The sequence below is a fragment of the Protomyctophum parallelum genome, assembly GCF_964188405.1.
Source record: "Protomyctophum parallelum genome assembly, chromosome: 7".
NCBI classification, from domain to species: Eukaryota; Metazoa; Chordata; class Actinopteri; order Myctophiformes; family Myctophidae; genus Protomyctophum; species Protomyctophum parallelum.
Window position 1 is genome coordinate 19,367,554 of NC_139705.1, and position 24,415 is coordinate 19,391,968.

General features: G+C 40.7%; 1 protein-coding gene across 1 annotated transcript; it reads right to left on the reverse strand.

Annotated features, from left to right (window-relative positions):
* On the reverse strand, positions 1 to 22,385 carry LOC310861819 (guanine nucleotide-binding protein G(i) subunit alpha-3-like). Its single transcript, XM_083769463.1, has 9 exons — positions 21,599 to 22,385; positions 13,155 to 13,197; positions 12,499 to 12,640; positions 11,525 to 11,682; positions 10,503 to 10,631; positions 8,219 to 8,348; positions 7,909 to 8,062; positions 6,951 to 7,158; positions 1 to 2,396 (listed from the first exon to the last, which is right to left on the reverse strand). Exons 1-8 carry the CDS (start codon positions 21,714 to 21,716, stop codon positions 6,968 to 6,970), a joined length of 1,065 nt encoding a protein of 354 aa, XP_083625589.1. The 5' UTR covers positions 21,717 to 22,385; the 3' UTR covers positions 1 to 2,396; positions 6,951 to 6,967.
* Between the last annotated feature and the right edge of the window lie 2,030 nt (positions 22,386 to 24,415).

Below are 24,415 nucleotides of genomic sequence, written 5' to 3' on the forward strand. Positions count from 1 at the left end.
TCACAATCAACATATTTATTCAGAACAAGGTCCGCACAGAATCAACCTGCATGAATGAGGCACCAACGATTATGAATAGTTTGATATTCACTGGCTTATTTATTTTCTTATTGTTGATTCCTTAAGAATGAAATTAATGAAACTAAGTGATAAAAAGTTGGACCTGTATTGGAGATCTGGGGTTCTTTGACCAGCACTGCTGGCATCAGTCAGGTCCTCAGCTGTAGCTGAAAGGTGCATTCATGGGCATCTATTCTACAGTATAGCATTGTTCTCATTCTACAAGCCCTGTTTCTCTACTCCATTTGGGGGTGAGACATTTATCTTTCATTAGTCACAGACCAAAAGGTTTATATAGGATATGGGATACGGCTGATATGCACTGCCCACGGCATACGATTGGCATGCAACAGTAACGAATGCAGGACAAGCGAAGCTTAGTGTTGTCATTTAATTGTGTTAAGAGATGAACATTACAACTGCACAAATGAAAAATGGACAAGGCATTGTTACACCTGCATAACGCCCCAATGCTGTTAAGTTGTCTGTGGAAGGAAGTGATCAAACTAACCCAAACCACAGTCTGTTATATTGCCAACACAATTCTTACAAAACACTATAGTGGCTCTGAGCCATTGAACAATAACACAGCCACCCACTGTAACAAACTACTATTTGACTTGCCTTGTTTGGTCCGTAACTTACATTTCTTTACTGAAATCCACAGGATTAAGAACAAATTTACCTAGAGTAAAATAAGTAATAACACATCAAATTGACTTTCAGGCATGTAATATCATTCATCATTTGCAATGTCCAGTGGTACGATCACAGAATGGTGAAGAGTTCTCCCTTAATGAAACATTTCAAATTGTGCTGCAGTGAGGTGTCCTACTCCTAAATACAAAAATATTGTTCAATACAAAGTGGTCCAATTACATTAAAAACTAGAAAGGTGTGCTCAGTAGAGCACAAATCTCCGCCAGGAGCCACGCCCTAATAATGATAACAAAGAGTAGCAGGAACGTGATTACTAGTTGTACATCGTCTCTACTGTCTTGCCTCTCGGAATGACCTGATCACATCACCAAAAACATGTTATTTTCAAATCCAGCATGCAAGGCAAGACTGTATTAGGAGGATATATCACTTTTGGTGCAAAGTGCACTGAGCATTGGCACTCTAAACTCTGTAAAAGGGTCTTCTACAGACTGACCGAAGACAGCTCGGATTGAGCTGAATGTTTAGTTAGTTTTGGGGTATGTTGATTGTTAGCTACGGACTCACGTATGATCTCCTGGCAGAGATAATGAATGACGAAGTACACAGCTTTGTTGCACTGCTAAAATCTCTCTTGTTTAAATTTAGGCAAGGAAAGTAAATTAATTCATGGGGCTCTTTCTCACTGAAAGTCTCGCGACAAAACTGGTTAGAGTATGTACACCAAAATGCTCACACTAAATCCACAAATTATGGCATCCACACGTTCAGTAGAAGGAAAGTCTATGTAAGTGCAACCCAAATTTCAAATAAAAAATAACAAATTAAAACGGTTAAAATTGAGAAATATTCAATAACAACAATGTGGTTCAAACTTACAGCTAAAATAAGAAGTAACTTGAAAATCTAGACTGATGAATAAAAACGATACATCAGTCAAGGAATTATGAGATGCAGTTATGGTTTTGACAAGCAAGTGGTTTGTTTTGGTCCTGGTGCATAGTACTGTGACATTCTACCATAGAGTAATACAAGGATAGAGACCGAACCGGAGCAACAGCCCCGCCCCCCCTGCTATTCATTTCAGTGGAAGTTGCTCAGTGGCGTTTTGAAGCACCCGGAGGAACGGTCTACTTCCGCATTTGAACACCAACAGTTGGTGGTCAAATGCAGAAGTGCAAACAAACGAGCGCTCAATGTTAAACCAGAGCTGCACGTTTCCTCGTCATAAATCCACGGGTCCGCCTGCAATTCACGCTCTAACCACTAGGCCGAGTGCTTCAACATTGGAGAGCCTCCCTGGGGCCTTGCATTCTACGAGAGAGCTTGATGTGAAAATGAAGACAAGGAACTACTTAAACAGCGAGCCTAATGACAGGCACGAGAACCATAAATATGACAGGACTCCTGATAAAATCACAGTGATTTTGTTACTCCCCCCCCCCCCCCGCCAGTTCATCCCAATACTCTCTGCATTGCATGGTAAAAATATGTTAAGAAAAAAACAAAAGAAAAAAGATTGATGTAAAGAAGTCCCCAAAGTATAGAGTTAGGGTCCACAATGCAGCATGGTCACCTTTGCTTGCCTCAGTCATTAGCCACACCAATTTCCCAAATCATCTACTGCAGACAAGACATACCGGCTCAGGAGTCCAAATTTGCGTGTCCCCCGACATCTACAATGCAGAAAAACAAAGAAACATGTTTAATACCTAAACCTTGTATATCCAAAACCGTTACTTTTCAGGAAATGGAAAACCTGTGTTCCAATGGATCCACACTGGATCATCCAGTGTAGTTATCATATATACTGATACTTTTAATTGGTTAAATATTTTTAAGACCCAGACAGACAAAACCACTTTCAACTTTGCATACTCAATGCTCAATTGACATGCTCAATTTTGAGCATGTAATTACTTGCGCAAGCAGAGCGCGCAAGTAATAGTTTTCGTCCACGTATGTCGCCGTTTGATGTGTATGCGCCGTGCCAGCGTATGCCGTAATGACTACTTGTGCTTGATATGGCAGTGGTGTCAGATTACATTCATGTATACATAGGGGCATTACCTTAATCCTCCCGACACTAAAACATATCGTCATTACGTCACCATCGAAAACCAATTACACCCTGGCATTGGGTCCTTTAATCCACATCTTTATTAAGTCATCATTAAGAGGTAGTTATACCAGTTATACCCTGACATCATATGCTGCTACGATACGTACGCATCAAACGAGGCATACACTAAGTAACCACAGTATACCGCTAATCAACTCAATTTACAAATGACATATATGTACATAGAGGTCCTTTAATCCACCCGACACTGATCTACATATACGTCACCATCGAAAGCCGTCACTCATCCGTATTAATTACAACATTACGTAATTGATTGTTGTTAATTACATAAAGAAAGAATGAATTTGACAGTACTTGCGCGCTCTGCTTGCGCAAGCCATTTATGGCCTACTTGTGTGCAACAAGCAAGTAGGCACTCGACAGAGTGCAGTTCTAGTCATAGATTATTTTTGTAATTGCATGCCCTGCCCTGCCCTGATATTGTCAGGCAAAGGGAAGGAGCACACACTATAGTCTTCATGAGGTGACCACGTCATGTATACGTTTAAGTATAAAATGGGGCATTCATTTATTAATTATATTAAAAGTTGAAAGATGGAGATACAAGCCAAGGTTTCTGATTGAAAATGATTGTATATTATATTCCCATTATAGTTTCAGATATATACAGCTACTGTATGTATATTATAGACAATTTAAGCAGGCAGGCATTAAGCAACCTACAAAAGCACAAGAGTAAATGGCATGAACCCAAGTCAACCAACAGGATGAATGGCCATTTAAGAATCGTGCAAAGAAATACTAATGCTTCAAAGAAACCAGGTTTTGCAATCATCAAACCTGGGATTTGTCTAAACAACATGCTATCTAAATAGCCTTTTTAACATTTGTGGTTAAGCAAACAGTATGACCATCTAGAACAGTGGTTCCTAACCTTTACTTGAACATCTCTAAAGCATTCGTGGCATTTCCAGAACATGAAAATGGTTGGGAATCACTGATCTACATGGAAGGAGGTCCATTCTTTTGGTAAAGGATTACTTTATTGAAAAAACTTTTCGATCTTAATCGATCTTCGTCAGGTCAGTATCTATACTGACCTGCTACTGACCTTCGTCAGGTCAGTATCTATACTGACCTGCTACTGACCTTCGTCAGGTCAGTATCTATACTGACCTGCTACTGACCTTCGTCAGGTCAGTATTTATACTGACCTGCTACTGACCTTCGTCAGGTCAGTATCTATACTGACCTGCTACTGACCTTCGTCAGGTCAATATCTATACCGACCTGCTACTGACCTTCGTCAGGTCAGTATCTATACTGACCTGCTACTGACCTTCGTCAGGTCAGTATTTATACTGACCTGCTACTGACCTTCGTCAGGTCAGTATTTATACTGACCTGCTACTGACCTTCGTCAGGTCAGTATCTATACTGACCTGCTACAGACCTTCGTCAGGTCAGTATCTATACTGACCTGCTACTGACCTTCGTCAGGTCAGTATCTATACTGACCTGCTACTGACCTTCGTCAGGTCAGTATCTATACTGACCTGCTACAGACCTTCGTCAGGTCAGTATCTATACTGACCTGCTACTGACCTTCGTCAGGTCAATATCTATACTGACCTGCTACAGACCTTCGTCAGGTCAGTATCTATACTGACCTGCTACTGACCTTCGTCAGGTCAGTATCTATACTGACCTGCTACTGACCTTCGTCAGGTCAATATCTATACTGACCTTTGTCAGGTCAGTATCTATACTGACCTGCTACTGACCTTTGTCAGGTCAGTATCTATACTGACCTGCTACTGACCTTCGTCAGGTCAGTTAACGAAGATCGATTAAGATCGAAACGTTGTCGTTTTTTTCAATAAAGTAATCCTTAAGTATGCTCTGACATCACTGATCTACATGCTATATATTGTGAACAAGTAACCAAATAGCATCCATCAAAAAAGGCAACAAGAAGTGATATGGGGAACGTGGAGTGCAAGGGAGAGAGGAGGGGTCTGAAGAAGTGATATGAGGAACACGGAGTGCAAGGGGGAGAGGTGGGGTGAAGGTCTGGAGGTGCAAGGGGAAGAGTAGCCCCTCTCGGAACCCTCCATAAAGCTTTTCTGAAATTTGGATGAGTTTTATGTAGGGTCCCTGTTCATAACTATATTTTCGTATGAAGGAATTCTGGAACGTGGACATAAATATGCTCTCTAAGATCGTATCTGCGGCGTTTGACAGCCTTTTTTAGTTTAAGTTATTCTGAATTCGTGAACTTTAAGTACCTATACATACCGCTGCTTTGTTTGACCGATTTGGTCGCTTTATTTCTTCTTGTTTGTTTACCGTTTATTGTACCGCCTCCCGGTGTGCGGTTGGCTTGTGCCGGCTACGTCCCTGCCTCTGATCTCCTCTGTCATAGCTATAGCGCCACTAGCTAGCCAGATAGGCGGTACAATGAGGTGTCAATAAACAAGGAAGGAAGAGATTAATCCAAGCTTCCAAATCGGTCAAACATAGATTAAAAATACTTAACGGCTTCCGCGCCACAGGAGATATTCGCAGCGGTATGTATGGGTACTTATACTTCACATATTCAGAAACCCTCACACGAAAAAATGTCGCCAAAGAGCGCAGACAGGCCATAAACACGTTTATGTTTTATGTATGTCTGCGTAGGGCTAGGGGGAGAGGTGGGGTGAAGGTCTGGAGGTGCAAGGGGGAGAGGTGGGGTGAAGGTCTGGAGGTGCAAGGGGGAGACGAGGGGTCTGAAGAAGTGATACAAGGAACGCAGAGTGCAAGGGGGAGAGGTGGGGTCTGAAGAAGTGAGTTTTCATACTGCAGAAGGGTGCCATTAGGACATGATATACTTCTATTTATATAGTCTACGGTATAGACAGTACAACAATGCAGTTTTACAGTTTCGTTCAGGTGCTAGCACCATCTATTGATATTTTGCAATTTTGTGTCCCATTTTAGTATTGTTATGCACACTCAAAGCTCAAAGTAAACACATTTTATCTGCCTAAAATGTTGACAAGCTGTAAGTGACATTGAAAAGTAAATTCCGATCTTAAAGGGTAAAGTTTTTTGAGGTTTGAGTTGTGTAGTTACCTTGCCATGATGTAACTCCAAATGTGGACAAGAAATAAAAAATAATTGCTCCAGTGATTAGAAATGGATAATTCAAAATATGCTCCTCATTGACTTACATTGTACGCTAAAACAGCTCTCAAAGTCACTCTTTTAGTACATAAACAAACACAAACAAAGTTGATTCAGACAAAAAAAAATCAACTTCCTGTGGATTTGTCCATTTTATTAGGAAGAAAACCCGGACTGGGTCCGTGGATCCGGATCCAGATCTTCAAATAGTAAAATCAACAGGAAGTTAACATTTTTATGAAAAAAGAAAACCACATGAGCTTTGGTGATGCTCTATTTTGTTCGAATCAACTTTGTTTGTGTTTGTTTACGTACTAAAGTGACTTTGAGAGCCGTGTTAGCGTACAATGTAAGTCAATGAGGGGCATATTTTTAATTATCAATTTATAATCACTGGAACATTTTTTTATTTTTTCTTGTCCACATTTGGACTTGGAGTTACATCAAGGTAACTACACAACCCAAACCTAAAAAGAAGTGGTCTTACACTTTAAGGTATACTACATACTAATTAGTGTTCAACATTTTGTATCTATTTTTTTCAAAATGTATATCCCATGATTTTGTAATCTATCTATTCACCTGGTGCCAATTGCCTAAACTGTAATCCTGGGCTCTACTCTCCCTCTGTCAACTGAACAGGGCAGGGTGGGGGGGTTCACTGGTAGAACGTAGCGTGTAGAAGGAACACGTTATTCCAACCAGTTCCCTTCCCCTCCATCAGGCTGACCAGGCGGAGGCAGTATATCAGGATTACGGCATGTTTTTTATGAGGGTACCTGCCCTACCCTAGGGGACACGGGTAGAACATTCCACACAGAAAGGCCCTTTTGGAAAACCCCACCTGGGGTATGTGCACTGTGTTCAACTTTGATCAAAACCTCAGGTTCACAAGCAAGTTCACAGGGAAGTGGATTTGTACACTCTTTGGAATTAAATTAATTGCTGTGGAAATTCTGACATTGAAGGTGCTGACCTGCAGGGCTTGGAGCCTCAATAGAGCCCACATTCTTTCAGGTTGATCTTGATGATGACATCAGTGACAGCATCGAAGACAAACTGCACGTTCTTGGTGTCAGTGGCACAGGTGAAGTGGGTGTAGATCTCCTTGGTGTCCTTTCTTCTGTTTAAGTCCTCAAACTGGCACTGGATGTAAGCTGCAGCCTCTTCGTACCTATTAGCACCTACAGTACAGCAACAGGGCTCAATTAGAAAAACTAGTTTATTATCGAATCAAAGAACACTTTTCTTTAAATACTCCAATACATGATCGTGCCAATTTTGGCCCACTAATGCAAGTATGTGGCATAAATAGTAAAAGACTAGGCCTACATTTGGACTAGATACAAGTGAGCTAAATTATTTAGTGGCAAATTTTGCATCCACAAATTTAAAGGAGCAGCAAACTTACATCTCACTTTCTGTATACAGCAGAATTTCAATATTATAACACAATATAGATTTTGTATAGTACTTAATACATTAAAGTCAGCCCTGACCATTTATTTTACCACCACGTATTTTAATTAAAACAAAATGCCATACGCCAGAGGGTTAATGTATGAGGAATTTCATGTTCCATTATTTTCTATTGCTGCTATAGAAATAACAATTAACATGGATGGATGGATGAATAGTAGGCGCAATTACTAATAATTAAATATATTCTGAATATATCATATATGTTTTCCTGAAATGATTTAGATTTTTTGTTGCTATTGGTGATATTGATTTTTGTTGTTCATCCTTTGTGTTTGACTGTACTCTGTTGCTGTTTTTACATTTATGTTGAATAAACTATTCAATCAATCAACATTTCTGCAATAAAACCCACAAGAATAAATCACACAAGGACACAAACAAAAATTATTATATTATAATAGCTCCTTTGAAATACAAATAAGCTTGATGTACAGTATTATAGTATGTCTCACTAGAATATTCAGGGTAGCAGATGGTAAGTGGACTCCTGCTGATTTTCTCTTCAAACAAGTCCTTCTTGTTGAGGAAGAGGATAATGGAAGTTTCTGTGAACCACTTATTATTGCAGATGGAGTCAAAAAGCTTCATGCTCTCATGCATGCGGTTCTGGGGGAAAGAAAAAGAGTACAAGTAAAACAAGTGTTACAAACTCTAGATGAATGCACTGCAGAACTGACAAAATGTACATAAATTGACCTTCAATAATCTGAAAACAAACAAACATTATACATAATGCAACAAGGTCAAACCTCCCTTCCTTACCATCTCCTCATCCTCAGCCAAGACCAGGTCATAGTCACTAAGAGCGACACAGAAGATAATGGCTGTCACACCCTCGAAGCAGTGGATCCACTTCTTTCTCTCTGAACGCTGGCCTCCCACATCAAACATCCTGCAAACGGAGACATATGTATGCAATTACCATGCAAATGCACAGCGAATGTGGTCATTTGAACGTAATGAGGCCGAGGGTCCTCGTAAATCTAGGCCAAGAGAACAATTCACAAAGCCTACATAAACAGGCCACTGACCTTGCACGGTTACAATTAACTGTAATGTCACTGTCCTAGAGGCTGCACCCCACCTGGGGCCCTCTGAGACAAACCAGAGCTACAGTATTTTGAGATATTCAGCTGAGAGAATAATGGGAGAATGTAATGTGTTCCTACATCGATTCAGTGACCAACTAATTCAAAGCAACTGAGCAGTTTTATAGATGAGTCAATTAAAGTTAATATCACCTGGGGAGTGTTTGGAGGTCCCATTAGAAGGTAATTCATAAAAACAATGCCTTGCAAATTTTCCGGGAGTGAAAGAAACAATACATTATGCAAATGCCCTCTTGTGGACAGTAACTTTCATATTATTGTTTGTGTAAATTATTAGATTCATAATTATAGATAAAGTCTTACAGTACTTCTCATATATTCTTTTTATCTTTCATATTACTTAAAGGAGCATTCAGTGATTTGGGTGATTTGGAAAAAACCCCGGTCCGACCCGGTAACAAGAAGTGCACATGCACGCACTACATTGGGGGTACACACGACAGGCCAACAGCACACACACCAAGGCCCGCCCCCGCTCGATCATGATTGGCGGAAGGCCCCTCTCTATCCTGATTGGATGAAGGCTGGGCCACCTAGCCAAAAAATTAAACCTACAATTTTTTGACCCCCAGGGGTTAACTGGGGACAGGGAGGAACTCCTTATATCAGGGGTGTCGAACTCAACTTGGGGCAAGGGCCGCATTGGTCAAAAGGTCACTTGATGGGGGCCACAACCAGTTGCGCATGCACGCTCGATGTCTCAGTCAGTCACTGCTATAATATCTATCTATCTATCTATGTATGCTCAAACCCAGCCAGCCAGCCAGCCACACACATAGTGCTCAGACCCAGCCAGCCAGCAAGCCACACACATAGTGCTCAGACCCAGCCAGCCAGCAAGCCACACACATAGTGCTCAGACCCAGCCAGCCACACACATAGCTCCGTAAGGGAGTGGTTGCACCACTCAAAAAATCTTCAAAAAACTGGAGATAGGAGAACCTGATTTGGACATGATCTGATGCAGGACAATGTCACTATGACAGAAAGAGAAGATGGGTCTGGCCACATTCATTCACCCCATAATCTCAGTGGAAATTGGGGAATATGTTGACAATAGTCGACAGCTCTGCCGATTAATAATCGATTCATTACAGTTTTATAATCAGTTTTGATGAGTAAACCTTTGTGAAGATCTTCTCAGTTCTCATTGTATGCTAGTTACTACCATTCAGGATGGAAAATGAAATCCATTTGGATTTTGGGAGAAGTAGTTCCATAAGGGGCTGGTATGAAGTACTTGATATAAAGAGAACATGTTCAGTTCACTAGTCTACACTCTACTCTACACCTGCCTTCATTTCATCTGATTGTCTGTCTGGCAGGCACTTAACAAGCGATCGTTAACTGTGTCTGTTAGAGAGAGGGGCAGAGAAGTGGCTTTGCTCAACTTGATTTATACTTATATTCTCCACTCTGATGAAGGTACATGTTCGATATATCATGCAGCCTTACTTATTAGCCTATATATATATATATATATTTTTTTTTTTGCTTGAGGAAGGCGGGCCGCATAAGACGATGTCACCAGTTTGACACCCCTGCCTTATATGGTCAGCACACTCTACAGTAGGGAGGATTATCACAACAAAACAAAAAATGGTAACACTTTATATTAAGGTCGTCTTAATATAAAGACGACCCAAAAAATAAGTGATATTTTAATTACTAATTAATCACTGAATATACCTTTAAGCTTGAATGTTATTTTAATCTTTAGCTTTGTTTTAGCCCACTTACCCGACGGATAAGTGGTTGAAGATGGATGGATGGATGTATGGATGGAGACCCTATGGCTGTGCCGTTTGTAAATTAGCTACGAATTTCATCCACTTTTCTACTGTGATGTGACAATGAAGATGATTCTAATTCATTTACGAGACACACGCCCAGGCATCGGTTACAAGGTGGTGATAACGGGTGATAAGTTTACTAACTTGAAATACAGCTCTTTGAAGGTGAAGTGGGTCTCTACAATGCCAGTGGTCTTGACACGCGTACGAAGCACGTCCTGCTGGGTTGGAACGTAGCTTGGCTCAGCGATCCTGTCCATGTCGTTCAGATAGCTAGAGAGAGTAAGATACATAGGATATGTAAGACAGTGGTTCTCAAAGTTCTCAAACTGTTGATTCAGGAGATGTCAAAACACTGAAAGATAATGAGATATTCTTTGGACAATCAGGTCTGGAGAACTGGGGGCCATAGTTCTGGAGACGGATAGCCAAGGATTGCAGAAGGATACTAAATATGGGTTTGTATTTTGATGGATGATAAACACTGGCTGCTAATGGGTAGAGTGAAAACAGAGCGTAGCAACTACAGACTGACTACTGGTCCCTCTAGTCTGGAAGAAGTGTGGAAAACTGCAACTACAACCACGACACGTCCACTGTTTTCAAAACAAAGGTATGTCCTTCACACTAACCTACTGTACAGTGGGGCATTTGTGATATAAACACGACAGAAACACTGGACTTTATCCATCTTCATTTAAGTGGCAACAGACAGCCGCCTAAATTTGGCAGATTGAAGCACATCAGACATCTGTGCTTTACTTCAATGTTTTATAAATATATTTATATTATCGTGTTCTTGGCTGTATTGTACAAACAAAAAAAACTGAACCTGCTACCTAAACCCTAAATAAATACAACAACACAGACATTTCACAACTGCTCAGTTTCGGTCTTCATCCCGCTTCCCGTTCAGGAATGTCATCGCTTGCAAGGCAATGTTCTAAACAAGCTGCCACAAGAAAAAGAAGAGCAAGACCCATCTTGTCTCCCTCCTGTTCATGTACACAGGTTCTGTTCACAGGTGTGGAAACCTGGGCCTTGCCTTCGAGTGAAAGCTGTCACATGTCATGATGATGAAAATCAGAGCATTCGAGCATTTCAGTGCATGTGAATTAAAGGCTGGTGATGAAAAGCAAATAAAAAGCTAAAAGAGGAGTCCTCACTATGAAGCGGAGTCATTGAGCTGGTACTCTCGGGATCGACCGAAGCAGTCTTGAACTCCGGCATCCATCCACAGTCTACGTATGACTCCAGTCAGCTCCGATGACATCACCCCCTCCTCTGCCGAGCTCGCCAGAGAAAAGAGTTGGCGGGCATCGTCCTGGCAACAACAAACCAATAGCTTTTTAAAAACAAGTGCCCCTCACAAGGACACATCCTACTGTTAAATCTGTCATTGTAATTATCTGTCATAATCAATTTCAGGGGCAAACTTAAAGTACATTTAAGCTTTCTGAGAGCAGATGGGCCTCTGAATGTGCTGAGATGTTCACAAAGATTAAAGCAAAACCTCACCAATGAAAAGTTTTTAAGTGTTCTGATAGTAATCCTTGCTATTGTTTCTTTGTGTATTTGAGTTCAGTAAAAGGGGTCCCACAATATAAACATTTAAGCTGATAAATGGGTCCTCTCTCCTGATTCAATGACATTGGCAACCCACATGAACATTTATTTTTCTTTATTAAAGAGCTGGAAAGACCCTTGTTACTGAACAGTCTACACTCTACAGCAATGATTACTCGGAATATAGAGCTTATATCACTTGCCCTAAAGGTAGCATGTATGCAAAAGAAGCATGCATTCTATTGCTAGTTTGTCCATTTCAAATAGTCTTTCATCATAAAATAACATCAATATGTATTATTTATTACTCTTGGCTTGACATTACCAGACATGTGGGTTAGGATTAGGGTTATGACCGATTTATACAGTAGGTTGAGTGCCATGTCGTGCACCAAAAATGTCAGATCTACAAGCTCACGACATGTCGTGCTGCGAGCCTGCAATACCTTGTGGTAAATATAAATTACCCTTTAGAGACAGCCAAGAATTAGCCAAAAGTAAGATATGCTGGCCTCTCATGGAATCCAAATCCATGTGTTAAATATGTGTTGATGTAGTTTGAGAATTAGCATACCGTCCGGGCAGAATCTTCAAAGTCTATCTTTAACCGGCCCATTGCCCTGATGACAGCAATAATGGACTGGATGGTGTTGCTGTAGACCACAACTTTGTACTGTTTGCACTCTTCTTCTGAGTATCCATCTTCATGGATGATTCTGAAAGGGGGGAGGAAAGAAAATTCATGAATTCTTGTTTTTTGTTCACTTGTCTTAGACTGACAAGTCCAAAATTGGGATGCCAGGTTTAATAAGGTTATAAGGATGTAAAGTGCCAAATGAGGAACATGCTGGAGAGTTGGAACTTTTCCTAACAACTGTTATTAATGCTGGAATTTTGCACTTCACTGGGTATGCAGCACGCTTAATGTGGGAATCTGGGGGAATCTATTGAGGCCTTGCCAGGCTACGGCTGGCCTCTGTGCCCATTGTTTGGTCGGTTATGTAAAAAGAGCACTTCCCCCTCAGCCTAAAGCAGTACTAAACTAGCTCCAGTTCTGCATCAGTGTTGAACTCGAGTCTGTAATGGAAATTCTTCCTGAACCAATATCCTCCGACAAGAAAGCCACACGTGGAACAGAAAGGCACGATCGCAAAATTAGGGTCAGTGTTTCCAACAAAATGCAAGAGTTGGATAGTAACCATTAATGTTCTTTGACAAGTTGAAACTTACTTCATCTGCTTCACTATTGTGCTTTTCCCAGATTCTCCAGCACCTGAAAAAGAGGCAAAACAATCACATAATTAGAAATGACAGCAGCCATTGGAGTCTTGGCCTTTGGCCATGCCATCTACAAGAACAGGGTTTGTCTGTTCTACTTTGAGGGGACAGACGTACTGTACTATATACTGTACATACAATCACAGCTCACTCCGCAACGTGCACAATGTCATGAAAGTGAAACGGAACCCCCCTCAGCCAACAAGTCTACACTAGGAAAATCTATGCATGAAACAATGTATTTTTATTCAAATAATTTATCTCTTAGTTGCACCAACTTGTGAAGATCTAGTAGTTAACTAGGGCCAGCCACTAGACACGAAATAAATATTATGAGCTGGCGTTCCTGATGTGGGTGTGTCAGCAATATTCCGCTGACATTGTGCAAGTTTAACTAATGCTTTAGCGTCGATGACAGCCATATAGAGTTCCACAGTTTCACTTCCCCTTTATTTGGAGAACTGCACAGCTGGCAAAATACAATGCAATAACAGCCAGTGTTCTTGTGCTGGGCCTGGGCGGTCCCTAGGTGTTACCTATCAAAATAGCACTTGGCTAGAAACTGTGTGAAAAGCCTGAAATCAAAACTTCATGTATATATGGCTGATGTGAATATAATATATTGCTTTGCATTCCCACACACTTTATTCTTCTGTTTTGAATGCTTTATGGTGTCGTCCACAGTTAACAGTATTGAGTTGTGCTTGAAATGTACTGTAATTCTCCCAAACTGTTAATAAATACTTCAATCAATGATATAACACACACACACACGCACACACGCACGCACGCACGCGCGCACACACACACACACACACACACACACACACACACACACACACTTTCCTTCTTCTATATTAACTACAATACCTAGCTTGTACAAAAACATTTCCACCCAAAAAGTGAAGATGAATTGTGGTCGATCTTGGTGACAAACCACAGGTGATTTAATACAACTGGGTCTAGGGGTGTGTTACGGACCATGGTCCTTCTGATTATTGATGTTGTGATGGTTAATTGTTATGATGATAATTAGTTGAGCTGTGAATAATATTCTGTGGATGGCTTGTATTATAATTTGTTTCTTTCTGTGTTTCATGTAAGGTATTGAATGGAGCTGAATGGAGTATGTTGGAGAGTGAGAAAGGCTGATGGCTGCAGTGAATGATTGAATGCAGACTTGGCTGTGAGAGTGACAGGTCCATGTTCGGACCTGCCCCTCCTTCCTGATTGGGTGTCTTCGCCCACACCCTAATCCCAGTTGGCTGTGCCTAGTTGGCTGTTGGCTATAAAGGCTCAGTTGAACTTCTGCTCTGGAGAGGACGACAGCAGTTTGCAGCAGAGACTCGGTTCCTCTGTCCTCCACCCTTTGCCTGCCCTTTTGTTTGCTTTTTTTTGTTTTAGTTTCTTTGACTTCGATTCCGTTTCCGTTCTGTCCTGTAAGTTTTGCCTTAGCTCCCTTTGTAATCTGTTTGTTCCCTTTAAGAGTAAACCCCTAGTTTGTTATTATTATTATTCTGTCTTTTTGTAAGGGTTGTTAGGTCCCTTTTGTTTTTCTCCTTATTGTAATTCTGTTAGTTAGGGTTTAGTATTGTATTTTTGTTCTTTGTTAGGGATTGAGTTAAGGGTAAACCTTTATTTTCTAGATGGATACTTTTGCTATGTAAACCGCACCCTGAAACCAATACTTATTTGTGAACTGAAAAGCTGACAAGCACAATTAATTTGAATCCATTGTCTCTGTGGACAAAGAAAAGAGCTAAATAAACTAAAGTTCTGTTTCAACCCTGTCTCCTTTCACATTATGTTGTTTACCTTCACCCTAGACGAAGGTGCGTAACAGGGTGATTATCATTTAGCCAACCCACTGTGGCATTGCGTCATGGGAAAACAAAATGCCACAATGCGTCAGAATTCTATGAATTATACAATAACCAGTGCCCACATCCCCTTTGGAGGTACTGGCCAGATTGCTCAAGTTGAAGAACAAGCTAATTAGGAACAAGTGTTGACATAAGTAAAATGTCAGATATGACTACTAGCAATTGAATATGTCATCCGAGAAGTGATAACAATGTGTTTTATGAATGCATGTAAACTTTGTGGGTTTTGACAATGACATTTGACTGGCTTAAACCGTTAAAAAAAAGGAAGAAAAAGCTAATTCAGGCAGTTTGTTTCCAATCAAACACACTTTTAAACGCTCCAATTACAGCTCATTCCCACAAAGTGGTCCTTTTAAATATGGCTCCCACCTACTCTGGATCTCTGCTAAACTGATTCAATATGTTTTGCTTTGGAATCACATCGCTTGTATACTCATGGCATTCCGTGATTTAGCTTTGCATGCTGCTTATAGCTCAAATTAGGGAACAAAGCTATCAACACCAAGAAGTATAACTGCATTCCATTTTTGTCATTAAATAGATAAATCTATTTATGACATGAGTGTTCCTGACTGTAATGCATCCAGGGTCTTATGTGACACTTAATATTTTCCAATATGCCGTAGCTCGCCTGGTTTTTAACCAGCCAAAATTCTCACATGTCACTCCCCTTCTCCACTCCCTCCATTGGCTCCCGGTCACTGCCTGTACAAAACTCTGATGCTGGCATTCAAAGCAACCAAAGGTATATGGCACCGCCATATCGCATGCTAGAAACCCTCTCGGGCGCTCAGATCAGCCGACGCAGGGAAGCTGGAAGTACCTTCGCTAAAAACATTGGGACAACGCTCCACACGTCCCAAACTCTTCTCCCCTTCTGACTCCAAAACTATGGAATACACTTCCCATTACAATCAGAACTGCAGATTCACTCCCAATCTTCCGCCGCAGTCTGAAAACACACCTCTCCATCTTAGCCCATAGCACTTGCCGTAGTACTTGCCCTGGCCTCCTACAGGCGTATGCACAGGCTCAATTTACGCAACTTAAATAGCACTTTATGTAGACATGATGGCACTCTATAGTGTATAGTACACATACATTTCCTTAGATAGATATTCCACTGTTAGGTTCTTAAGCTTATGTAAGATTCATGACCTTTTTTATGTTTTGATGTTTTTTGTTCTTGCTTACTGTAAATCGCTCTGGATTAAGAGTGTCTGCTAGATGCCTAAATTGTAATAAGTGTTATTGGCTGTAGCCTATTCTTGTAATACTATTGCTTAACCGGTTTTGTGATTATCATCTTTTCAGTTCAGCCGATAATTTGTTTTGTGTTTTAGTAAAACTATCACGTTTTTTTTAGTATAATGTTATGCTTACAGTAGGTACAACTTCTGGTGATTCTGTTTTTGCCAATTGTTAGCAGTCGAGGCAGACGAGGAACCCAGTGTGGTAACACTTAGCACAACAGTATATTTTATTACTTCAAAAAGGTATATGAATGCTTTTGAAATGAATGCTATTGAATGCACATTTGAAAAACATTATCTATATGGCATGATTTAATGGATGTAATGGATTTGACTACAAATACATTTGCCTGTTTTCTGCCAGGCACTTCATTTTAACCAAACTACAGTAAGGTAGTAGTAGTAGACTAGCAGATCAGTCACTTTGGAGCCTATAAGTGCCCGGACTGCTCCAGGGCACCGCTCCACCAGCATCAGATCTGAGCTGTGTGGGTAATTGGGACCAATTCCAGGAGGTCTACACTTTTGTCTGGGAATACATAAATGGAGGCCAACCCTATTCTAGATAAGATGACCGTAGAAAATTGGCGTACAAAAAATATTATTGTCCTGGGGATGCATTACCTAATCCCATCATGCAAACTGAAATAGAAATAAGCCCCCACATATGGCAGCCTGAGCTTGTTTGCGGCAAACCTCTGGATAAGATAAACATTAATGGCCTCAAGCTAGAAGCCTACAGTGCATCTTGTTTTGCATGCACACAAAGCATCATTCTCTTTGCTTATGCAAGAATAGAAGCATTTGTGTTTTTGTTTTTACTACATTTTTATCCCACGATTTTGCAACCCATTTTTTCACCCAGCGTCAATTATCTAATGTAATCCTGGGCGCTACACTTCAGCTGCCAACCTGGGGGGGGCAGCGGACTCACCTCATGCTTCCTTCTATGCATGAGGAGTCCAAGCTGCTTCTTTTCATCTGACGGGGGGAGTTTTCCCCGGCCGGACATAGTGCGTGGAAGGAACACGTTATTCCTTTCCCCTCCATCAGGCGCCCCAGCTGGCCAAGGGGGGGTAGAACAAGAGACCAGGATTACTGCATGTTTTTTGTGAGGGTACCTACCCTAGGGGACACGGGGAGAACATGCAAAGGCCCTTTCGCCAACCCCGCCTCGAGTATGGGCACTGATGACACTGAGGAAAGAACACGCCCCCAGCGCCCACAGGAACCTAGAACCTTCTAGCTGTGAGGTGACAGCACTGAAAAGAATCATTAACATGGTGAATCACATCTTGATGATGCCATCAAGATGTGATTAACCATGTTAATGATTTATTTCATACTTACAGTTCTAGGAAACACAGAATGGGGGGGATATTTTTTTTATTTCAACACAACAGCTCTAAGGTATATAGTAAAATGTTGAAAATGAGTGGAATGCCCCTTTAAGCCTCAAGGTGCATCAGTTGTTTTTTTAGGTTTGTTTGAAGCCGACAAAATAGCCATTACATTTACAACAATTATAGCAAGATAAAGAATACACATGGATTTTAATGGAAGCTGTTTCTGTAGGGGCAAAGTGAGCAAAGTGATCAAATAGACATTCTCTTATATCCAACAGAGGTATTGATGTATCAGGCAGGGGCACGACATTCCGTTAGGCCCAAACCACACCAAAGGGTGGTTATAATTTGTGTTATAATTTTAAAGGATGTCTCGAGAAACAGACTCTCTCATGGGCTCATACAATATCTATAGCACAGTGTGCGCACGTCATAGGAAGACAACACAAGTGGAGGATTTGCAAAAATTCCAAATACAGAATGACACTAGTGTGCAAGAGTCTAGAACTTCAGAGAGGCTGAGGGGTCACATCTGAATTTCTGAATAGTGAAGCAGGTTGCCTTCCTGAAAAGACAACACATGAAATAAGACTTGATGGAACAAACGTCATGTGTGACCAGTGACAACTCCACAAACAGTTGCTCCAAAAGACAGAATTGTCTATGTTAAGAACTATGAGTACCTATTTAGATAAACTGTATACAAGTGAAGAAATTAAGGAAAAACTGACACGAGCAGCATAATGCGCCTTTATCGTTAAAATAATCAAGACAAACAGGAAACAGTCGTCACACTGCTGCCTGAGCCAATATTTTCCACTACCCTTGGAGAAGCAATACCAGATATCATGCTGTGCAGAACAACAGAGAGAGCACATAGGGCACAAAAACACCACCTCTCATTCATAGGGTCTGTTAACAATCCCAGCTAACACAAACACACGCCCACTCCCACCGGCTCTCTGGCCTATTAAAAACCATAACTGTACATTTGACATCGAAGAGAAAATAAATAGAATCTCATTTGCCTAATTGGGAATCCAATGAGTGAACGCTGCATGAGCATGTCAAACTGATATGGAAGAATTTATGTAATTTCCATAAACATGTGGGTTGAGTTTACGTTGACATAGGGACTGCCTATCTACAGTAGACCCACAGCAATTAGCAGCAACCACAGAACCGAGAACAGTACAGCCAATGGAATTTGAAATATGAATTGCTACTGTACTCAACAGATGGCAATAACAATAAGAAAAGCTACACATTCTCCAACGTTGACACTTTTTCCCCCCGATCCAGAAATATGACAGTATTTTGATACTTGGTTAATATTTATGATCTACTGATACTTGGAAAATGATTGCACTGTCAAAGTTCCTCGAGTAAACAATATTATGTTCAGAAAGGAATTCAAGAATGAATTCCTTCCCTCACCAATTGATCACAAATGTATCAAAGGCATGCATGACAGAACACAATGTGAAGAGATCCCTCTTCTAATCTTGACTAATTCCTTCATTCATGGTACTTTTGGCTGAACCTCAACTTTGGCTTTCTGCCAGTTGTCAAAAAAACAACATAATAGGAATTTCTTCACAGTACCTTCCAAAAAACTAAGGGAAGGTCATGAAGTACAACCTCAAACCGAGCATCATTTACCAAACATGTTGAATGGTCATTCTATTTGAATTGCTATTTGTGGTGAAATGGGGGTTGATTTTCATTGGAAGCTGCACTCTGGCTTCCTCGCAGTACTGTGGTTTTGTATTAGGGGCAGCTTCCAAACTCCCCTTGTTTTTACTCATAACTCTCTTGTTCCAGTACAGACAAGAGAGGAAGGCACTGCCTGGAAAAATTGCTTTCACTTCAGCAGCACAGTGGTCGGACTTCCAGAATGAATGTTTCCATACTTTGAGGATCAGTTGGAGGGTGATAACTGTGGTATTCTTCTAACGTCACAATGCTAAACATCCCAAAGATCGTTTGGTTGGCCATTGTATTCATGTACAGTAGTATTCAGTTCGTACTGTAACCTTCAAATAGTTCTGTTGGAGACCATCACACCTGTCAGTTAAACATACTGCTGCTTACAGGTTTTCACACAAATCATTACACTAACTTACCTGCTGCCTTGGAAAGCTTGCAATGCATCACTATAACGATGCAGCATAACTTTTGTTTATCTCCTGCTTACTTTCTGTACACAAAGCAAAATTATGTAATTGTTCCGAAAATATCCTTGCACTTTTAAAGGTATGAAGGGCATTGATTCTAGCATGCTTATGTCTAAAAATATTCAACAATATAACAAAAGTATTCATAATTGAACGTATTCGTCAATATCTTTCTGCCACTGAATAAAAATAAAAAGCCCTGAATTGTGAGGGTTCCTTCTCTCCGAGTTCGACTTCATATCTCAAGCAATTTAAGTTCTAAACTCGCAATTGCGACTTTACATACGGTATAATAATTCTGAACATTGAGATTTCAAAAGCATATGTTGTGTGGAATTTGGAAAATGGTTGGACTAGTTACATCATGTTACATCATGACAAGGTCACTACACAACCCAAACCTCTACCAAAGGGTCTTAACGTTGATCCTACCACCTGCTGGTGCAGGTATTGTTGAGACAATCACAATGGCTATTTGTTTATTTTCATTTAACACATTCAGACGACCTGGAAAGGCTATGTCGTTATATCTTTCAATACGGGAAGGCATCTGTGTCATTTCAGATATTGTCTGGCAGAAACCTCCCATTCATATCCTAACTTTTTGCGTTTTTATCGTAAATTAACACCTTACTTGATCATATTACAGCGTCATACAAAATCATCAAAAGTACAGATCCAAATGTTTGTTTTGAGAAAAACAACAGTTTTGGACATATGAGGTTTCCACTCAATAGAGTAGAGACTATACAATAGTATATAGCAACATCAATCAATTGTATTCAAAAGAATCAGCCCCGGGTCTAAACGGCTTAAGGTTATAATTCATATTTTAAATGTGATGTTTTTATTACCAGTGAGATGATGCAGCATTTGCTCCATACTGGTTACATTTTTAACTCATGTTGTCCAGCACCACTTTGAGCTTCAAGCCAACAGCATACATTTCTGTAATGCTGATGCATGGTCAAAATCAAAAGGTAGCCATGTTCTCTATGCACCTGATCTACAATTTTATGTCCATTTGATAAGATGAAACATGACTGGAACTTCAATCCCTTATCTAAAGACATGGTCCAAGTACAAAAATGATATGTGTAGCCTATACAGTTCCTCTAATAATGTAGCCTATAATGAAATAATGTTTCATTGCAGGGGACTAGTAGCCTAAAGGACAAGTAAAGGATTTTTTTCTAAATAAAAAAAGGTGGGGCAAATTTGTTTCTTTAATTTATGTTAGTCCATCACTTAAAAATTATGGATTCAATAGTTGTAAGTTGGGTTCTGTTCTGTATCTTCTATAGCCTGCCCTACCATAAGGGTTACTCATTTGACAAATGATGTTCTTACAATCAGAAGAATTATAATAGGGTAAATAGGCTGACACTTACTGTAACATTTAATTTAATTACATTGTACAGAAGTTGAAATAGTGAAGATGTTGATGCAAATTGCCCCCAAATGGGCCTTAAAGTTTGTTTGTGTGTTTCGTTTTGTTTTGCCTCTACTCCGGATTTCGTGCACCCCAGGCAGTTTTTAATGCTTGATTCCGTAGTGGGCTTGTCTAGTCTAGTTATTAAAATAAAATGTACTGTATCCCGGTATGGTCTGAAGATTAAAAAAACGCTCATAAAACTTGACTGACGCCCTGTAATATATTTAATCAAATTATACCCTCTTGGACGCCTCGACTGCATGTATGCCTGGAGACCGTGCGGTATAGTTCCTACTTACCAAGTAAAAGCAGTTTCACTTCTTTGGACCGTTTGTCTCGATCTTCTCGTAGGTTCTTATCAATCCATTTACTCCTCTCCACCGCAGCTTTGTCCTCGGCGCTTATCGTGCAGCCCATTTTCACCAAATTCTGACGTTACTGGCCTCTCTCTTTTGTGCAGAACTGCTCATTAAGTTGGCAAAATAAATGGTTTTACTGGCGCGTGAAGTTCCCCAACCAGAGACGAAGAATGGGAAAGGCGTTGGCACTTATACGCTTGTCTCAACAACTAACGTTAAAAGCCCTACATAGGAGCAGATTGTAACGATCAAGCAGCAGCTGTACGTATTACAGAGTCGAGTTTAAAAGGTTTTGTTTGTGGCCAGAAAAAAAACGTTTCCCCAGAAATTGTGATTTTCTCTGAATGGTAATATATCCAACTTATCCGTATAGTTGTAGACATATGTAATCGATAAAAAACTACTCCTGTTCAGAAAGAATCGGCGCAGAGGAAAAAGGGCAAAAAAATACGAAAAGTGATTGCAAGAAGTAATTGTCCAGCGTTATTAGTGTAAATGTACTCGCAGAATGTCCAGATTTTCCTCACAGCCTGCCAGGTTACTGTTGCGCAGTCGCGCGCTATACAGCTGATGATCCAGATGTATTATGACAAGAAAACGGCAGAAAGATTGACGTTTCCTATGCCAGATGGGAAATGTAGTCTCTTCTAGAAAGCGAATAACGGTTACGGAACAATTTACCACCGAGTACCGGCGTAAGGTATAAAGAAGAGGCTAACAAGGAGTTATATACCTACAACTTAGTTTCCCCAATCCCCACTGTCTTTTTATTTTATTTTATCTGGCAATAAACTTCGTAAACCATCCACAGTCCACAGTACACTGTAGTGTAGTGTCTGCGTCTCTGCGAGAGTGCGAGTTCAGTTCACGCCAATGATTAACATTTTTATTTCAGACATTCGAGTCGTTCTGACTTTTGTGTAATGTGAGAGCGCCCCCCGTGGTACAAGTTACGGTACAACTAGTAGTATATGGCAGGAAAATATGGTTTTAATGTCCATGAACTTTACCTCCTTCTACACGTGACAATAACATCATGCTGACATGTTTAATGTAAAGTACATGATGACCTTCGTAAAGCTGGCATGTAGCTTCCTTGTTTCTGACATTACACGTGCACCTGCATTTTGTAGCCTACCACTGAAAAAGTGATTCAACAATTTGAAAATAGAATTTCTGATCAAAATATCTACTGTAGGTCTACTTCTTTTATGTGTAGAGGCTAATACATGGCATACGCTAGGATGGGATTTGGCTGTGCACCAGTTCACAGCTCATACATTATCTTGTTGTGTGATGTCTAGTAAATTAAATAATTATTGATACTGATTTGTGTTGTGGATAACTCAGTCAATATCCCCCAAACGGGAACCTGGGGAACATATGGTACGCTCCCCCATTTTTGCAGGGTGGGGAACATATAACCTGGAGAACACCAGTGATAATTTAATTTATTGACCCAAATGGACTTATACATTTAGGTATTTTTTTTTTTTTACACTCAGATGATCTAAATGAACAGTACAGATTTGACAATGCAGGAGGTCTCAGGAGTCAGGAGTCCACTTTGGGATCCACTTTTCTAATTCATAACCCTCCTCCTACTACTATATCCCTTGGAAATGCCATTGGCAAAGGTGACCATGAGGCAACAGCTGATCTCCAACTATCTCAGTAGAGCTTGTAGATCGGCTCTGGTTGTCTCCACCAGGCCGAAGGCATGGGGGGAGAGTATGTTTTGCACTCCGTCCGTCCGTCCGTCCGTGTGTCCGTGAGCAGCTAATCTCCGGCACCGTTAACCCGGCCGCTTTGTGCAAAACAAGTTTTTGCACAGTACACCTACAGATTTTGTCCAAACATCGCGCAAATTGGTACACAGTCTCTGTAGTTCACATCTGGCTTTTAGAGCGCCACCAGGAGGCCGACTTTTGTAAAACACATTTTTGGATATTACTCCTCCGGATTTTGTCCAAAAATCCCGCAAATCGTTACACAGTATCTCCATAGTCATGTGCTCAAGACGGATGTGTCTGATATTTCATATTCCATCCTAATTGGCTAACATTGGCTTTCAAATTTTGCAGGATTGGCCTGTTTTGAACAAAAAGCCTCAAATCATGAACGCAGCGTGCAATTTGACGTGAAATCTTTCACGCACTTTCCTACTAGGCTGAGGAATATAGCCCACCCATTTCACATTGGCCTGTTATAGCGCCACCAACAGGTGGATTGTGCATGCGTGCGATCAACACGGATCTGCACCATTTCCCACATCCTGATTGGCAAAGATTGGAACAAACAAACAAAAAACATGTTTATATTACTCCTAAACATTCCTATCCTCCTGGTGGAGACCTGTGCCCAGAAGGGCACCTTTTCTAGTTAAAGATTTGAAGTTGGAGACTGCATGGTGTGCACTTCCTATCTTTCATGATGTGTGCATGTATACTTACTTGCAGTGGTGGAAAAAGTAGACTACTCAAATATTTTACTTAAGTAAAAGTATAAAATTACTGCAATATAGATGTACTCTGTTAGAACAAAAAAAACATCGCATGGATGCACCTGGGACGTATCTCGATTCCTCAGTGACTGCCAATAGGGCTAAGCCCGATTAGCAGGGCTGTTGCGTGCTGGGTCTTGGCTGGGGGTTTCGGGTCTCGCAACATCATACCCCTCACTCAGGTGACCCAGCCCGGGGTCACGGAAGACACAGTCTGTGGCGCCAACCCATACTGCTCCCGTAGTCCCGGGTGC

Coding starts and splice junctions, on each gene's coding strand:
- LOC310861819 (XM_083769463.1), bottom strand. CDS start 21,716: ATGGGCTGCACGATAAGCGCCGAGGACAAAGCTGCGGTGGAGAGGAGT. Junction 13,198..21,598: donor AGTGAAACTGCTTTTACTTG/GTAAGTAGGAAC, acceptor CCTCTTTTTCAG/GTGCTGGAGAATCTGGGAAA. Junction 12,641..13,154: donor ACAATAGTGAAGCAGATGAA/GTAAGTTTCAAC, acceptor CCCCCCTTTCAG/AATCATCCATGAAGATGGAT.